Source organism: Emys orbicularis, chromosome 12 (assembly GCF_028017835.1).
Source record: "Emys orbicularis isolate rEmyOrb1 chromosome 12, rEmyOrb1.hap1, whole genome shotgun sequence".
NCBI classification, from domain to species: Eukaryota; Metazoa; Chordata; order Testudines; family Emydidae; genus Emys; species Emys orbicularis.
In genome coordinates, this window is record NC_088694.1 from 12,968,552 (window position 1) to 12,984,440 (window position 15,889).

The 15,889-nt window shown below is 45.7% G+C and overlaps 1 protein-coding gene across 1 annotated transcript; it reads left to right on the plus strand.

Moving 5' to 3' along the window:
- The first annotated feature begins 832 nt into the window (after positions 1–832).
- AURKA (aurora kinase A) lies at positions 833–12,905 on the plus strand. Its single transcript, XM_065414226.1, is given in 10 exon segments — positions 833–1,043; positions 1,046–1,108; positions 2,096–2,154; positions 3,713–4,001; positions 5,305–5,359; positions 6,370–6,561; positions 7,979–8,117; positions 8,976–9,124; positions 10,778–10,952; positions 12,714–12,905. Coding segments are annotated over 10 exon segments (1,524 nt in total).
- The last annotated feature ends 2,984 nt before the right edge of the window (positions 12,906–15,889 follow it).

Consider the following 15,889-nt stretch of genomic DNA (forward strand, 5'->3'; position numbering starts at 1 on the left):
CTGTCCGTGGGCCCTGACACTGACCACACGTCACCGCTGGAGCGACACGCTGGCCCGGGTCCCACTCACGTTTGTGCTCGAGAGCCACAGCCCGTGGCAACGGCCGCGGATCCCACGTCAGCGACCGCAGGGGCGACACGCTCGCCAGGGCCCCGCTCGCGAGGCAACAGCCCAGCCACCCCTCTCCGCCTGAAGCTAGGGGTTAGCACCTCCTAAGGCAGCCCCCTGAAGTCCTTCCCGTCCCCACCCCCCAGGCTCTGTGCACCCTCTCTGCGCCAGGTCTTAATGGCCGGCTGTGAGGAACAAGAATGCCTGCCGATTGGCTTCTCGTCAACGGCGCCGCCCGCCGATTGGTTCCTAACTGTTCCTCTAGTTGCTGAGCGAGCCTCTCAACGTCACGGGCAGGACTCGGGCGCATGCGTGACCGCTACCTACCGCGCCCTCCCGCCTCCAGCGTGGTATTAACGCCGCTACGTGCGTTCTTTACGTATCATCTGCCTCTTGTTTCCTCCCTACGCTAATTTCGTAGACCGACGCGCCAATTACGGAGTTTCCGCTACAAAGTCTCTGCTTGGTCGATCCTTTCCTTATGCAAATCGCGTAATTCCAGGCCGCCCACCCATGGCAACGCCGTTATCATAAGTGGATTTGGGCTTGTGGTTTTCCCCAGCTAGGATTTATTTGGGGGAGAGGACTTCCTTTTAAAATGGTTGCTTCCAACGGACTCTCAGCGAGAAGCGACGACCATTTTAAAAGAAGCCCCACCCCCGTCGACCTGAGCGTGATCTTGCAAACCCGTCGCATCCCTCCCCTGCCCTTAGGTTTGCCAAAAATGGCCGCTGTCCTTATCACGTGGGCTCAGAAGGCCAATCATCTGCCTCTGTTTTTAAAAAATCAGCGGATTATAGTAATTGGCTGCTTTCCTTGGCACGTGGCCTCGAGAGGCCAATTCTGGGCCTCCGCGGGCGGGCGCCTGAAAAGCAATCAAATCATCATCGGCAGATCGTTTAATTATCTGTTGTACGGTGCCGCTTGCCACTACTACGGTGTGTGTGGAGGAGACGTGCGTCAGTTACAGGCTGTGAGAGGCCGGAGCCCCCCTCAGCAGGTAAGTGACTGGCGATCATATGCCTCGTCCATGCTGCGGCAGCATCGCCGGTTGCTGGAAGTGGGGCCACGCGGCGGATGGGGGCGTGCAGCGGGTCTCAGCCTTCTGTGTCCCGGCAACACTGAGGGGCGGGGGTGAGACTCGGGTGGCAGAGGCGGAGCTCGGGATGGGCCAATGGAGAGCGGCGGCGGTTTAAAGGGTATCCTAGGAGGGCGGTTTGAATTCAAACAGCTCGGGCGGTCGGGGCCAGTGGGGTGGTGACGGTGAGGGGAACACGGGGCTGTGGGGGATCTGGAAAGGGGGTCGCCTAGGGGCTGAGGCGAGAGAGGAGGCGTGGAGTAGGGAATGAGGATTCTAGTGGGAACGGGGCTGCAACGGGGACTTGGGGGCTACAAGGGTGGGGACGGCGTTGGGGGGGGTTGCAGCAGGAGTGGATGGGGGCGCGTGGGGAGTTGCAGCAGGAGGGGGGCTTCACGGGTGGGGACCGCGTGGGAGGGTTCCATCCGGAGCGGGTGGGGACCGCGTGGGGGGGTGCAGCAGGCGGGGGCTTCACGAGGGAGGGGGTGCAGCAGGCGGGGAAGTATGAGGCCTGTGTAGTTGCATTTGAGGCAGTTCGTGAGCGGGATCTGCAGGGAGGTGAAGCGTTGTAATGGGGAGAGGGTTGCAGGGGGAGCTGGATTTCAGGGGTATAATGTGTGTCGGTTACAGTGCCAGGGGATTGTGCTGGAGGAAGGGGGGGGGGCGCAACTTTAAAGGATACATCTATGGTGGTGTCGGGTTTCATTGGGGAGGGGAATTGAAGGTATGAAAACTGCAGTGGGGTGTAGGTTGGTATAGGGTGTGGATGAGGAAAGCAGAGTGCGAGGGATGGGGATATGAGGAAGACATGCAAGGGGTGATGAGGAGAGGGTGCTCTGTATATAAGATATTTATAGTTAATAATGTCCCTACATGAAATATCTCTGCAATTAAATGTTCTCTATTTAGGCAATATGGAGAAAAATGGTAAAGAGAACCACAATGGGCTCCCTGGTCACCGTGTCAAGGTAAAGTGGTCTTGCACACTTAGTAGACAAATGCATTTTACTTGGCTTGATCATACGAGGACTATTAGCCTCTATTTGTTCACTCCACAAATTATCAGCGATCATAATCGCTGACTCTTCATCAAATAGGTTCCCCTTTTTTTTCTTGAAGTATTATACTCTGACACAGGGAATATTCTCCAAGCTACTCTGTCAGTAGCTCACTGCTGTGGAGACTTAGCCACCTGAAACACAACTTGTAAAGCTTCTACAGACTGCTTCTGCATGCTGTTAGTGTTAAAATGTTGTTTTCTTGTGGGGTGGCAGCCAGAATTGTGATATGGGTCTTTAAATATCTAAGACTGTGAACATCATTTTGGGATATAGTGATAGGAATGTTTCAAGCAAGACACAAGAAGTAATTCTTCCACTTCACTCAGCATTGATAAAGCCTCAGCTGGAGTATTGTGTTCAGTTCTGGGCATCATACTTCGGGAAAGATGTGGACAAATTTGGGACAAATTGGAGAAAGTCCAGTGGAGAGCAACAAAAATGGTTAAAGGTATAGAAAATAGATCTATGAGGAAAGATTGAAAAAATTGGACCTGTTTAGTCTAGAGAAGAGAGGGGGATATAAGTCTTAAAGTGTATAAAAGGTAGTTAGAATGAGGAGGGTGATAAATTGTTCTCCTTATCCACTGAGGACAGGACAAGAAGTAGTGGGCTTAAATTGAAGCAAGGGAGATTTAGGTTAGATATTAGGAAAAACTTTCTAACTGTAAGGGTAATTAAACATTGGAACAAATTGCTTAGGGAGGTTGTGGAATCTCTGTCTTTTAAGAACAGGTTTTAAGAACAAGAATACCTGTCAGGGTGGTCTAGATAATACCTAGAGCATGTCTACAGTATAAAATTAAGTTGACTCAAGTTAAGTCAATGTACAGCCACTGCAGTAATTAAAGCAGTGTTTCATGTCCACACTGTACTCTTTCTGTCCGCAGTGCACGTCCTCACCAGGAGCACTTTCTACCGGCTTAACTGTGTGGGGCATTATGGCATAGTGATAGCCGGGTCCCCCAGTGATGTAAGTAACGCTGTGTCTACATGGACACTGCATCGACCTAACTTCATCAGTCTAAGCGCTATGCCTCTCACGGAGGTGGAGTTATTAAGTCGACGTAGTGGGCAACTGACATCAGTGGAAGCTACCTTTTAGTGTAGATGCTTACAGAGTTAGGTTGACGAGAGCTGCCTTATGTCGACCTAGCTCTAGTATAGACTAGGCCTTAGTCCTGCCTCAGTGCAGGGGACTGGACTAGATGACCTATCAACGTTCCTTTCAGTCTGACATTTCTATGATTTTATGATATCATCCTTTCTGTCTGATTTACTTTTTTAACTCTTAATGGGTATATTAATTGAGTATAATGGAGCTAATTAGTCCATGCACAGGTAGGAAAAAACACTTGCCTGCTTGTATTAATAAGTGGACAAGACCAAGGAATAAACTACAGGAAAAGCAGAACTTCTAGTATGTTGTACTTGCCTCTACTGTAATTAAATGTGTTGGGTTTTTTAGACTCTACCCACTATTGGGGATGGTCCAAAACGGCTCCCTGTGCATCAGCAGCATCCTCAGAATCGGGTACCTGGAGGTGGAGTTCAAGCACAGCGTATTTTGTGTCCTTCAAATTTGGCTCAGCGAGTTCCTGTACAGTCACGGGCTCAAAAATCTGCGCTGTCAAACCAGAAACAGTCTCAAAACCAGCTGATGCAGCAGCCCCATCCAACTTCTCTAGTTCAACCAATTTCTAGGCCTCAGGCTCCAAGTAAAAACAACGAGGAACCTCCACAGACCTCACTATCTGGTAAATATAACTGTGTAAATAAATGTTTCATCTTCAATAATCTGCAGTCAACTGCAGCATATTAACTAAATCAGCATATATTCTTCCTGCTTGCATAAGAGATTGTCTAGTTTCACCTTGAACCATAATCCTTTTCTATTATTTTTATTATCATAGCACCTGAGAATCCTAATTATGGACCAGAACTCAGCTGGGTTAGGTGCTGTACAAGAACAGAACAAAGACAGTCCCTGCCCAAAATACCTTACAATCTACAAGAGAATGCTTTACTAATGGGAAGACAAGTTAGAAGGGTAGTTCAGACTTGTACAGAAAGTTTGCCTGAATTAAAAAATCCCTTGTAGCTGTGATGCATTAACTAATGTGATGCTGCTTACTCTTTCGTAGGCCAGATTAGTAGCTTATTCATATGAGACTAATATAGTGGTCACTGATGCTCAGATACCATGGTAATGGTTGCAGTAGGAGAAACAAAGGGCTTGGCTACACTTGCGAGTTACAGCACATTAAAGGAGCCCCGGGCACACTAGCTCACTACCCGTCCACACTGGCAAGGCACGTAGAGCACTTTGACTCCACGGCTACAGCACTCCTGGTACTCCACCTTGGTGAGTAGAATAACATTTGATGCGCCCCAGCGTCAGTGTGAACGAGGTGTTGCATTACTGTGCTCTGATCAGCCTCTGGAAAGGTCCCATAATCCCCTTAAGTCAAGTGGCCACTCTTGTCATTGTTTTGGATATGCCCTTTGAAAGCTTCGTTTGACAGCCGACATGCTTATCTGCTCCGAGACAAAGCAACCATTACTATGGAATGCTGTTGGGTGGGGGGAGGGGGAGGTCTGCTGCTGTCTGAACTTACAAGACAGCATGCTGACATGCTCTCAGCCCCCCAAAACCCACTCTCTTTCCCCTCACATACACACAACACACTCCGTCACCCCTCCCCCTCCCCCCATTTGAAAAGCAGGTTGCAGCCACTTGCATGCTGGGATAGCTACCACAATGCGTGGCCATTGCAAGAGCTGCTAACGTGGCCACGCCAGTGCGCTGTCAGCTGTCAGTGTGGACAGACTACAGCACTTTCCCTACTGCGCTCTACGAAGGCTGGTTTAACTCAAAGCACTCTACATCTGCAAGTGTAGCCATGCCCTAAATAGGTTCAGGCTGTCCCTGGAGACTGAGCCTGGCTTGTATGCAAAACTGGGAACCAGATTGCTTCCAAAATGATTTTTTTCAGACAGTAGTGGCAGTTGTGTTTATGAACTATAGTTATGAAGGTGTTCAATTCTTTTTATGTGTAGCAAAAAACCTTGAAGCAGAAGGGACATCCGTCCAGAAAAATGAAGAAACTAAAAAGTAAGTCCATGGGTATGTTGCCATTGATGGTTGTGGGGCCAGGGTTTCACTCTTTGTATTTAGGACTAAATAATATAGCAATTTGGATTCAAAATATTTTGTGACTTAATACACAACTATTGTTTTGTAGCCCATTCATTATCAGGAATGCTGTCTCTGCATTTGTAAATACCACAACATATTTTGGAGCTATGAATATGCAGTCCTAGAACTTCATGAAAGTATATCTTTAATCTGTTTCATGACCTGATAAACTATGAAAGCCTTTGCTCTTTAAGGTTATTTAAAACAGGAAAATCTGCATACTTTTTAGCCAAAAAAGAACTATATGCTTTTTATTTAAGAAGCTATTCTGAGTGAAGATTTTTTTTTTTTTTCCTTGTATGGAAAACCACAGCTTAATGGGATTTTTTTCCATGAAGCTGGACAAGATTTATATTTTGAAACTAAATGCAAAATGCCTCTTTCCAGACTCAAATCTTCTGCACATATACATGAACATAGGAAGAAAATGTATTAATAGCATGTGCAAGACAGAGTTGTTATGGCTCAGCTTGCAAGAGCATGCATACTAAATTAGGTGCATACACTCTGGTATATCCACTAATATACTAATATTAGTGGATATACCACTAATATGTGCACACCTTGATTTGTGTGCGCAAATTGGGCATTTGTGTCCATGCATGCTTTTATCTTGGCACAGTCAATCTGGCCATGTGCATTATTCCCTGCACAACTGAAGATTTGGATACAGAAGTCTGAAAAGAGAACTGATCCTTACCTATCACGTTCCTTTTCCAAAAGAGAGGTTTGCATTTCTTGGGTGACTGGTCCTAGGAGGGGGGGAATACTTGGGGCCAGATTTTGATCTTGGTTAAATTTGTATAAATGTGGAGTAACTCATTTGACTTCAGTGGAGTTATTCTGGGATGTTACCCCAATGTATCAAGAAATTCTAGTCCCTGGTGTGACTTCTAGCAACTTAAAACTATTTAACTTTTTCATAGAAGGCAGTGGTGTCTTGATGACTTCGAAATTGGCCGTCCTCTGGGGAAAGGAAAGTTTGGAAATGTGTATCTGGCTCGTGAAAAGCAAAGTAAATTTATCCTAGCGCTGAAGGTGTTGTTTAAAACACAGCTGGAGAAAGCAGGAGTAGAACATCAGCTGCGGAGAGAAGTAGAAATACAGTCTCATCTTAGGTAAAACTAATCTAAAACTAGTTTTTTAGATATGCTTCCAGAGAACAGGAGAGACACAATGGAATCCAACTATCTCCTGACCCTCAATTAAAGGAGGCGGGTAGGAATATCTTGTGAAGTTACTCTTTCGGGATGGCCTGGGCAAACCAGTCTCCTGTGTTACTTATATGATATTAGGGCAGGCTCTCTAGTTTTTGTACAGTGCCAAGCATTATCTTGATATCTAACCAAGACATCTTACAGACTATCACATGTGCAGAGCTTGCAATATGAATCTACAGGTCAGGTTTTTATGCTTTGCCACACCAACCTCTCAAAGCAGCAAGTCAATTGCATGTCTCTGTATTTTATCCTGACCCTTATGCAACACATTAGGAAACAATTAAAGGAATCGGCCTTCTAAACACACCCTGTTGTCAAATATTATATAAGGGGACTTCTCCCACTCAGTGCTTAGTTTTAGATGGCACAAGTCTGTACAGCTCCTTTAAATGTTCCTTAAACTTTCTAGTCTTCTATGTTCTGGAGTGGGGGGAATATTTAACATCCCTGAGGCTACGGCTACACTACAGAGATTACAGCGGCATAGCTGCACCGATGCAGCTGCGCCACTGTAGTGCTGCTAGTGCAGACACTCTAAGCTGATGGGAGAGAGCTCTCCCATCGACTTAATTATTCCAGCCTCCACAAGAAGTGGTGGCTATGTCGGCGGGAGAAGCTCTCCTGTCGACATAGCACTGTCCACACTGGCGCTTAAGTTGGTATAACTTGTTGCTAAGAGGGGTGGCTTATTCACGCTCCTGAGTGACCTAAGTTATACCAACATATACTTTAATCTTGGTAGCCTGGTTGGGAAGGCTGTCTAGAGAAGTGAGGTACATAGATAAGGTGGTCTCTGAAAAGCTATATAAAGATGGGAGGAGGGGGAGCTTAAACAACCTTTGCTCAATTGAGGAAAAAGGAAAGGAAGTTAAAAATATGCACTCTAAGCTCTAGCAACTCCAGAACTGTAATTACTAGCCTAAAAGCACTAAGATATACAGCAGGCTTGCCAAACAGAAGCACTCTGAGGTGAAATGCTACAGAACTACACTGAAGAAATTTCTTGAATGCAATAGCTAGCAGACTAAAAAAAAAGTGTCTACAAAGTAAAATCAATCAAAAGGGCCTTTCTATACTAAAGCTGACATGTGCTTTGTCACTAGTGTAAATTATAGGGAGTGATAATTCAGTAAAATGTTAGACAGCTAGCAGTCTAGCTCCTCCAGTGCATGACACTAGTAACTACATAACATCTATATAGATGACCCCCGTGGCGCCCCCCCCCCCCCCCAAAAAAAAACCCAACCAACAACAGTATTTTGTTTGTCTGTGTAGAGATGTCCTCTGGTAGAAAAATATACACATTTTCTTGCAGGCATCCCAATATTCTCAGGCTATATGGCTACTTCCATGATGCCACAAGAGTCTACCTAATTCTAGAATATGCACCTCGTGGAGAAGTCTACAAAGAGTTGCAGAAGCTAACCAAGTTTGATGAGCAGAGAACTGCTACTGTAAGTGTCTCTAGTGTTTTTTATCATCCACCAACTTTTTGCAAATGCAGCTATCTGAAGCATAAAGTTTAGACCTTTAGACCAAAATCTGACATTAAGTACATGAGTGCATCTCCACTGAAGTCAATGCATTTGGTAACTAAGAGCAGAACTGATTTTTTTTTTTTTTTTTTTTTTAAATCTTTAGTTTTGAAACTAGATATTTAGGAATAGTCTGGAAAGTTAGTCAGTACGTACATCATGACAGTTCACTGTTGACTGCTACTTTAGGGTCCTAGACATCTCAAGTAAGTACAGAGGAGGGGAGGGTGCTGTAGAGCAGGGGTTCTCAACATTTTTCTTTCTGAGGCCCCTCCAACCTGCTATAAAAACTCCAGGACCCACCTGTGCCACAACAACTGTTTCCCTGCATATAAAAGGCAGGGCCAGCATTAGGGGGCAGTAAGCAGGGAAATTGCTTGGGGCCCTGTGAAGCTAAGTTGCTCAGGCTTCAGCTTCAGCCCGGGTTGGCAGGGCTTGGAACCCCAGGCTTCAGCCCCATGCGGTGGGGCTTTGGCTTTCTGCCCTGGGCCACAGCAAGTCTAATGCCGGCCCTGCTTGGCGGATCCCCTGAAACCTGCTCGGGGCGGGGCCCTGGACCCCTCGTTGAGAACCACTGCTGTAGAGTACAGCACTAAATAGTCAAAGGGGCTTAAAAGGGTGAAATAACAGAAAGTGTTAAGATAGACCTTATTGGGATGAAACTGACGACACTGCCAATTTCACAATGGATGTCTAGACACCAAGTTCTCTAACAGTTAAGCTAAGGAGGTTACTATGTCTTTAACATATACTATCTCATGGGATCACTCTTTACAGTATATGACAGAATTGGCAGATGCTCTATCATACTGTCATTCAAAGAGAGTGATTCATAGAGACATCAAGCCAGAAAACTTGCTGCTTGGTTCTAACGGAGAGCTGAAGATTGCTGACTTTGGATGGTCTGTGCATGCTCCATCATCTAGGTAAGAACTCGGACACTACGTACCCTATCATCTCTTGATACAGCACAAAGCTTCATGGCTCTAAATAAAATCTTAGTATGTATTAAAGAACATACACCACTGTCACAGCACTAATTGAGGAAGGATGGTGCATAGAGACTGAATCACACAACTGCAACCAGGGCTTTGGAGTGGAGCCCGGAGCTGGAGTGCGGACCAGTAGGTTTTTGCCTGGAGCCAGAGCGGAGCAATTCAAAAATGTGATTGCTCCAAATCCCTGCCTGCAACTTGCCTAGAAATATGCACACTATATCACGAGAACCCCAAAACTGGTTGGTTTGCCCAGTTTATTTACAGGTCACTGTCATACCTTCATCCCAATCCCCTTCAATGTGTTGGTGCAGAGTGTAGCAAGAAAGCACTGTTTTAGTGTATTTGGAGCCTTGCATGCCTCTGGAGAGAACAGTAGGATTTCCGTTGTTAATTCTCAAGAGCAGGGGTTCTCAAACTTTTTCTTTGAGTCCCTCCAACATTCTGTAAAAATCCCACGGCCCACCTGTGCCACAATAACTGGTTTTCTGTATATAAAAGCCAGGGCCGGTGTTAGGGGGTAGCAAGCAGGGCAATTGCCTGGGACCCCATGCCACAGGGGCCACCTGCAAAGCTACATTGCTCAGGCTTCAGCTTCGGGTGGCAAGACTCAGGGCCCCAGGCTTCAGTTCCATGCGGTGGGGCTTCGGCTTTCTGCCCTGAGCTAAGTTCCCTCTAAGCTGCGTAGCTGCCTAGGCGCTGCACAGGTGCTCAGGGCTGCAGCGGGGAGAGATGCCTCTCCCCAAGCCCCGGACCCGCCATGGTGCCCCAGCCCAGCCCCAGACCTGCTGCGGCTGGGGGACAGGCACCCTAGCCCAGCCCCAAACCTGCTGGGGGACAAGCGCCCTGACCCAGCCCGTCCTGGACTTGCTACGGCTGGGAGAGAGGTGCCTCTCCCCACCATAGCCCCGGGGAGCCCCACTGCACCCCAAACCCCTCATCCTCACTCCAGAGCCCACACTCCCAGCCGGAGCCCTTCCTCCCGGACCTCTGCCCCAGCCCTGAGCCCCCTCCCACACTCTGAACCCCTCGGCCCCATCCCAACACATGAATTTTTTGCGCACCAATATGTAGGTGATGTGTCATACATCACCTCCATATTGGTGCACATAAAATTCATTCCGCACATGGGTGGGAAAAATTAGAGGGAACACTGGCCCGGAGCCCCAGCAAGTCTTAACACTGGCCCTACTTGGTGCCCCCCTGAAATCTGCTCGTGGCTCCCCAGGGGGCCCCTGGTTAAGAACCACTGCTCAAGCGTACAGACCTGCCCCCTCTGTCATTGTCCAATGTGTGAAATTTGAAGTGAGCGCTTTGGAGTAAAGGGAGCATCAACTACTATGTGTACTTATGCACTTCCTTGTGTAACACCAAGTTATCAGTACAGATGTTGCCCTCAAGATGGGGTCTAAAAGTTAATATTCTACTTGTATGAACTTGATAGTTAAGTATAAGAGAAACTAGAATTTGTGGGTGGAAGCTGGTACTATCAAAGTAACTTTGAGTGACTCTTAGAAATGGAGAATGCTGCTGCATAAAGACCAAACTACAGTTTCTGTATGAAGCCATTTGTATGTGTTTTAGGAGGACAACTCTTTGTGGTACGCTTGACTACTTGCCTCCTGAAATGATTGAAGGGAGAACACATGATGAAAAGGTGGATCTCTGGAGCCTGGGGGTTCTGTGCTATGAATTTCTAGTAGGGAAACCTCCTTTTGAGGCAGAGACATATCAGGAAACTTACAGAAGTATTTCAAAGGCAAGTATTGGGTCACTTTCACTTCTTCCTCCTAAGTCACCTATTCAGTGATAAAACTGAAATGTGTTTTTTCTCAACTAATTACAGGAAGGAAAATGGGGCCTCAATTTCCTATGGTTTCCCATGGCTAATCAAAGAGCAGCCTAGCAGCTCTGATCCATCAGGAATTACCCTGATTTTATCTAAATCAATCTTTGGAGAAGGCTGGATTCTTCTCTTAATATGGGCTGTAACCCAGTGTAAATTAACGTACAAGCCACAGCAAAACTTGTACTGTCAGTGGGAGGTGTGCATAAAAATCAATGTAGTAAATAACATTCAGTTACCTGTAACTTTGTTCAATACACGGTTGCTACATTCATCATCCCTCTGAGGGAAAATAGTCACTTTTAGGACCACTACTTTCTGCCCTTTGTTTCTCTTCCTTCTCCTACGCCAGGACTTCCCCTCCCTTTCCCTTTTTCTCTTTTCCCTACAGTAATTCCCATTTTTTTTCTCCTCCAGAGGCTTCTCTTATCCTTTTTTCCATTTCAGCTACTAGAAATGATGAGCAATTGAATAGTTGAATTCTGGCATTTAAGGTGCCATTGATATTTAGATTTACCCTAGTTTCATGGGAGCGTTGTGTCGAATTTGTAACTTGGTCAGTGTTTCAGGCTGCACAAAGGCTTCTACTTGCTTCACATATGAAAGGTTGCTTTAGTAATTATGAGGACAACAAAATTTCTAGCTCAGTGTCTCGCACTGAATTGGTTCACATACCGCCTTCTTAAAAATCATTGTGAAGTGAATGGATGGAACATGAAGCTTATGTACCCCCAGTGCTACACATACCACATTTGGGGGATTCTTGGTTTTACTCCTGGGGGAATTCTGTGCCACTGCACAATGCAGAATTTTGCAGAAATTAATGTGTGTAGAATTTCCTTTCCCCCACAGAAATTGGCTGCAGTGCTGCTGGACCCAACAGAGCCCAGCTTGCGCATAGAAGACACTGTTGGGGGGGAGAGGGGGAGCTAGAGGGTTCCTGGCAGCTGCAGTTCCCCATGCGCCCTGAGGGAAGGAGACAGCAGTGTGCAGGAAACTCCACACAAGCCTAGGACCCACCATCAGGCTGTTTCTCTTGCTGAATCCCTGGGCTCTGAGGGGTGGGAGGTCTCTGGGCTGGGGGGGGGCCACAGCTGGGCTCTGGGGTGTAAGAGGGTGGGGGTGTGGGCTGGGGGGGGGGCATGGCTGGGATTTGGGGAGGAGGGGGTGTGGGTATCTGGCCACCCGGCTGGGCTGTGGGAGTGGGCAGAGAAACAGGAACTGAACTGTCATAGGGATTTCTTTAACTCTCTACTCCTGGGGGAAAACTTTGTCTGTATTGTTACAGACATACTTGCTGACAGGTATTTTGAAATAAATTACCAAAATAATTAAAACTGATGTGATCATGTAGTGTTATTTTGACTCTCAAAATTTGCAGAATTATAAAATATTGTGCACAGAATTTTTAATTTTTTTGGTGCCGAATTCCCTCAGGAGTAACCTGGTTTGGTTCTGTATAGTTGAAATGTGACATGAGGCTAGGGAAAAAAAATCAGTCAGATCTCATGTATGGGCTGACTGATAACACTCTTCTAAACTTTCCTTTGGCTCATCTGCATCCCAGTATTCTCTGCTTTACTCCCTGTACAACTACAAACAATTTCTAACACCTGGAAATGTTAGTTCTATATTATTTACCACTAGAATAGTAACTTATTGCTTGTTTTTTAGGTGGAATTCAGATTTCCTCCTTTTGTATCAGAGGGAGCTAAGGACTTAATTGTAAAGCTCCTGAAGCATAATCCATACCAGAGGCTGCCACTGAAAGATGTGCTTGCACACCCATGGATTACCACAAACTCTACAAAACAACCAAGCAGCCGGAAGAGTGAGGCTGCTACCAGTAACAGAACGCCATCTTAGCAAGGTGTCCCTTTCATACTATAAACAATCTCAAATGAACCCTAAACAAAAGGAGAGCCTTGTAACTATGACTACTGTAATGCAGCCAGGAAAGGTTGCTTGCAATGAGACTTTAATAAAAGACCTGCTAATTAAAACAGACTGGGGGAGCGGGGAACAATTCAGTTGTGTGAGCTATTTACCATTTTAAACTCTTTCCTATTGTAATGGAGAAAACTTTTTTATATATATATTGAGAGCAGTTTGACAAGAAGTGCACTCAACGAAGTTGATAGAATATTAGCCAACATACTTGAAGTCCAGTTTGCATATGGGTCATATACATTGAGATGAGGCAAAGCTAAATGTTGTGTTCTTGCCCAGGGCCCTATGATGTGATCAGTCTTAATTTTTGGCTCATGCTTCCTAATAGCAAGAGACAGTTGTGGTTCTGGATATCTGTCATGGTCAAATAGTGCAATAATCCTTGAGTTACCTGCATTCTAATTTATTGGGCTGCTAAGGTTATCAGAAATGTGCAGTGATCTGAAGCTGAGTGGAAAAAGATGAATGTGACTCTTCATAAATGTGTCCTAATAATTGTGTGCATTTCTTGCTTCTGTGTACTCTTTGGCCTGTTGTTGTCTTGAGGGGTGAGGCACTTGACATTTGTTAAATAAAGACTTGTTACATTCTGACAGGATGGTAAGGTTTACTTTATTGCACATACTGCTGGACCTATTAGACAACATTCTTAAACCAGAAAATTATAGCAAAATGTATCAAACTAAATGTAGACACTTCCTATTCTATGAAACATAAGAGCCTGATCTTAAAGACATTGGTATGTTTTGTAGAGCCTAATGACTTTACTTTGCTGATGACCCTCCATGGAACTGTAATCACTTCAAATCTTTATTGTTCAGCTAAATTATTGGTATAACTGCTGTAAGTCCGGTGCTGAGGTAAAGAGTGAGGTGTGGGAGTAGGCTAATAAGAATTCTTTTAAAACAAAACTAGCTTTCCATAACTACCATGGAAGCATTTTTACTAGTTAAAGTAACCCTTGCAGCACTGTAACTGTCTATATCAATTTACATGACTTAAACTTGTGTAGACAGGCCCATACACAGATTAAGGACCCACCTGTTTTAAAAACAAGTTACTAAAACCTCTGCCCTAACCAGCATAGGGAACAGCAATGAAGGGGTGTGTGTGTCAGCCTTAACTGGCAGGGTTTAAAAATGTGAGTACAAGGAAGGTGGTTAGTGCTGAAATGTCAAACTCCACAAAGTTTGGTATCCTTAATCTAGAGGTAAACTCATGTTAATTTTCCTTTGCATGTAGTCATGCTGCAAGGAAAATCCAAAATCTGAGGTGGAAAGAGGTGCTAGTAGCAGCCTGTTTATGGGTCTGTGGTTCTTTGTCTAAAGTTTCTGTATTGAATTAACTAAGGTAGTAGAAAAAGAAGCTCAAAGTGCTTCAGCCCACTACTGTGGATACAGTAAACAAGACTTCCACATGTAAAGGTGAGCATTGAGGCACCTGAATGACTTCTATGGTTAGAAGTGGGCTAATCTCTCCTGTTCAGTTTCCAGTGAAGTGTCTCAGACTGCATTCACAGAAGGGAATAAAAGTATATTCTTACATTGTTAGCAAGACAGTCTAGTTTTAATGTGTCAGTATGTACAGAAGTACTAGTAGGGAGCCTGTGGAACTTATTTTTTCCAAGATGCCACTGAATTAGGGATCTTGTTTAAGTGCCCTGCTGGGACATGCCTATAGTTGCCTCTTGCTCTTTGGCCTTCCTCACAAAGTGAGTTAATGGGTTCCCAGAACATATTCCCTGCATTGTTTCACAAAGCTGGGCAGCACTAGAAAGCCAGCATTGAAGTCCAGCTTGCAGCTAAGGTACAGGTAAACAAGTATAGTCTGGTGAGCTAAGCATCTTGGAGATGAGGGGAGAAGCTGAGCTCAGGAAAGCAACTCCTCAAGTGACTAGTTCTTTTCTTGAGGCACACAACAGGAAAGAGGTTCTGAAGATCACTTAAGCAGTAATGCAGAAGTCCAGACAGTGGTCCCAGCCCATTATAGAAAATTAATCTAGGATTTTTTTATCGAGTATTTTCTAGCTATGATCCAATTGCTACTCCTGCGTGAACTCTGTGCCAAAAAATGAAAAATTCTGTGCACAGTATTTTAAATTTCTGCAAATTTTATTTGTCAAAATAACACTAGATGATCACAGTACTTTCAATTTGGTAACTTATTTCAAAATACCTGTCAGCAAGTAATAGAGAGAAAAAATTCCCCCAGGAGCAGAAAGTTAACCCCCCCCCCCCCATAACAACCCAGTTCCTGTTTTTCTGCCCCTTCCCTGAGCCCAGCTGGGTGGCCAGAAACCCACACCCCCTTCCCCTGCCCCCAGAGCCCAGCCGTGGGGCCCCCTAGCCTAGATGCCCACACCCCCTCCTCACCAAAGCCCAGCCATGAGAGTCCCCCAGCCCACATACCCAGCCTCTTACCCCTCAGAGCCCAGGAATCCCAGAGGAGAAACAACCTGATGGTGGGTTCCAGGCTTGTGTGGAGTTTCCTGCACACTGCTGTCTCCGTCTCAGGGAACCGCAGCTGCTGGGAACCCTCGAGCTCCCTCCCTCTCCCTCACTAGGCAGTGTCTTCTATGTGCAAGCTGGGCTCTGCCAGGTCCAGTGGCAGCTACCACCACTGTAGCCAATTTCTGTGGGGGAAATTCTGCATTGCAGTGGTGCTGAATTCCCCCAGGAGTAAACTGCATGTGATGGGGCAAAATGGGAAAAGGATATTATAGGGGGGGGAAATCATGTTGCCACAGGGTCCTGTGTATACTCACTGCAAGATCAAATCCTGTGTTCAACAATTTCAGTGGGGATCTGTGCAATCACTGGTCCACGCCTATGATTCTCAGTCTTCACTTTTACAAGATGCAGTGATGCAACTCTACTTAAGTACTGCTGTTTCACATGCAA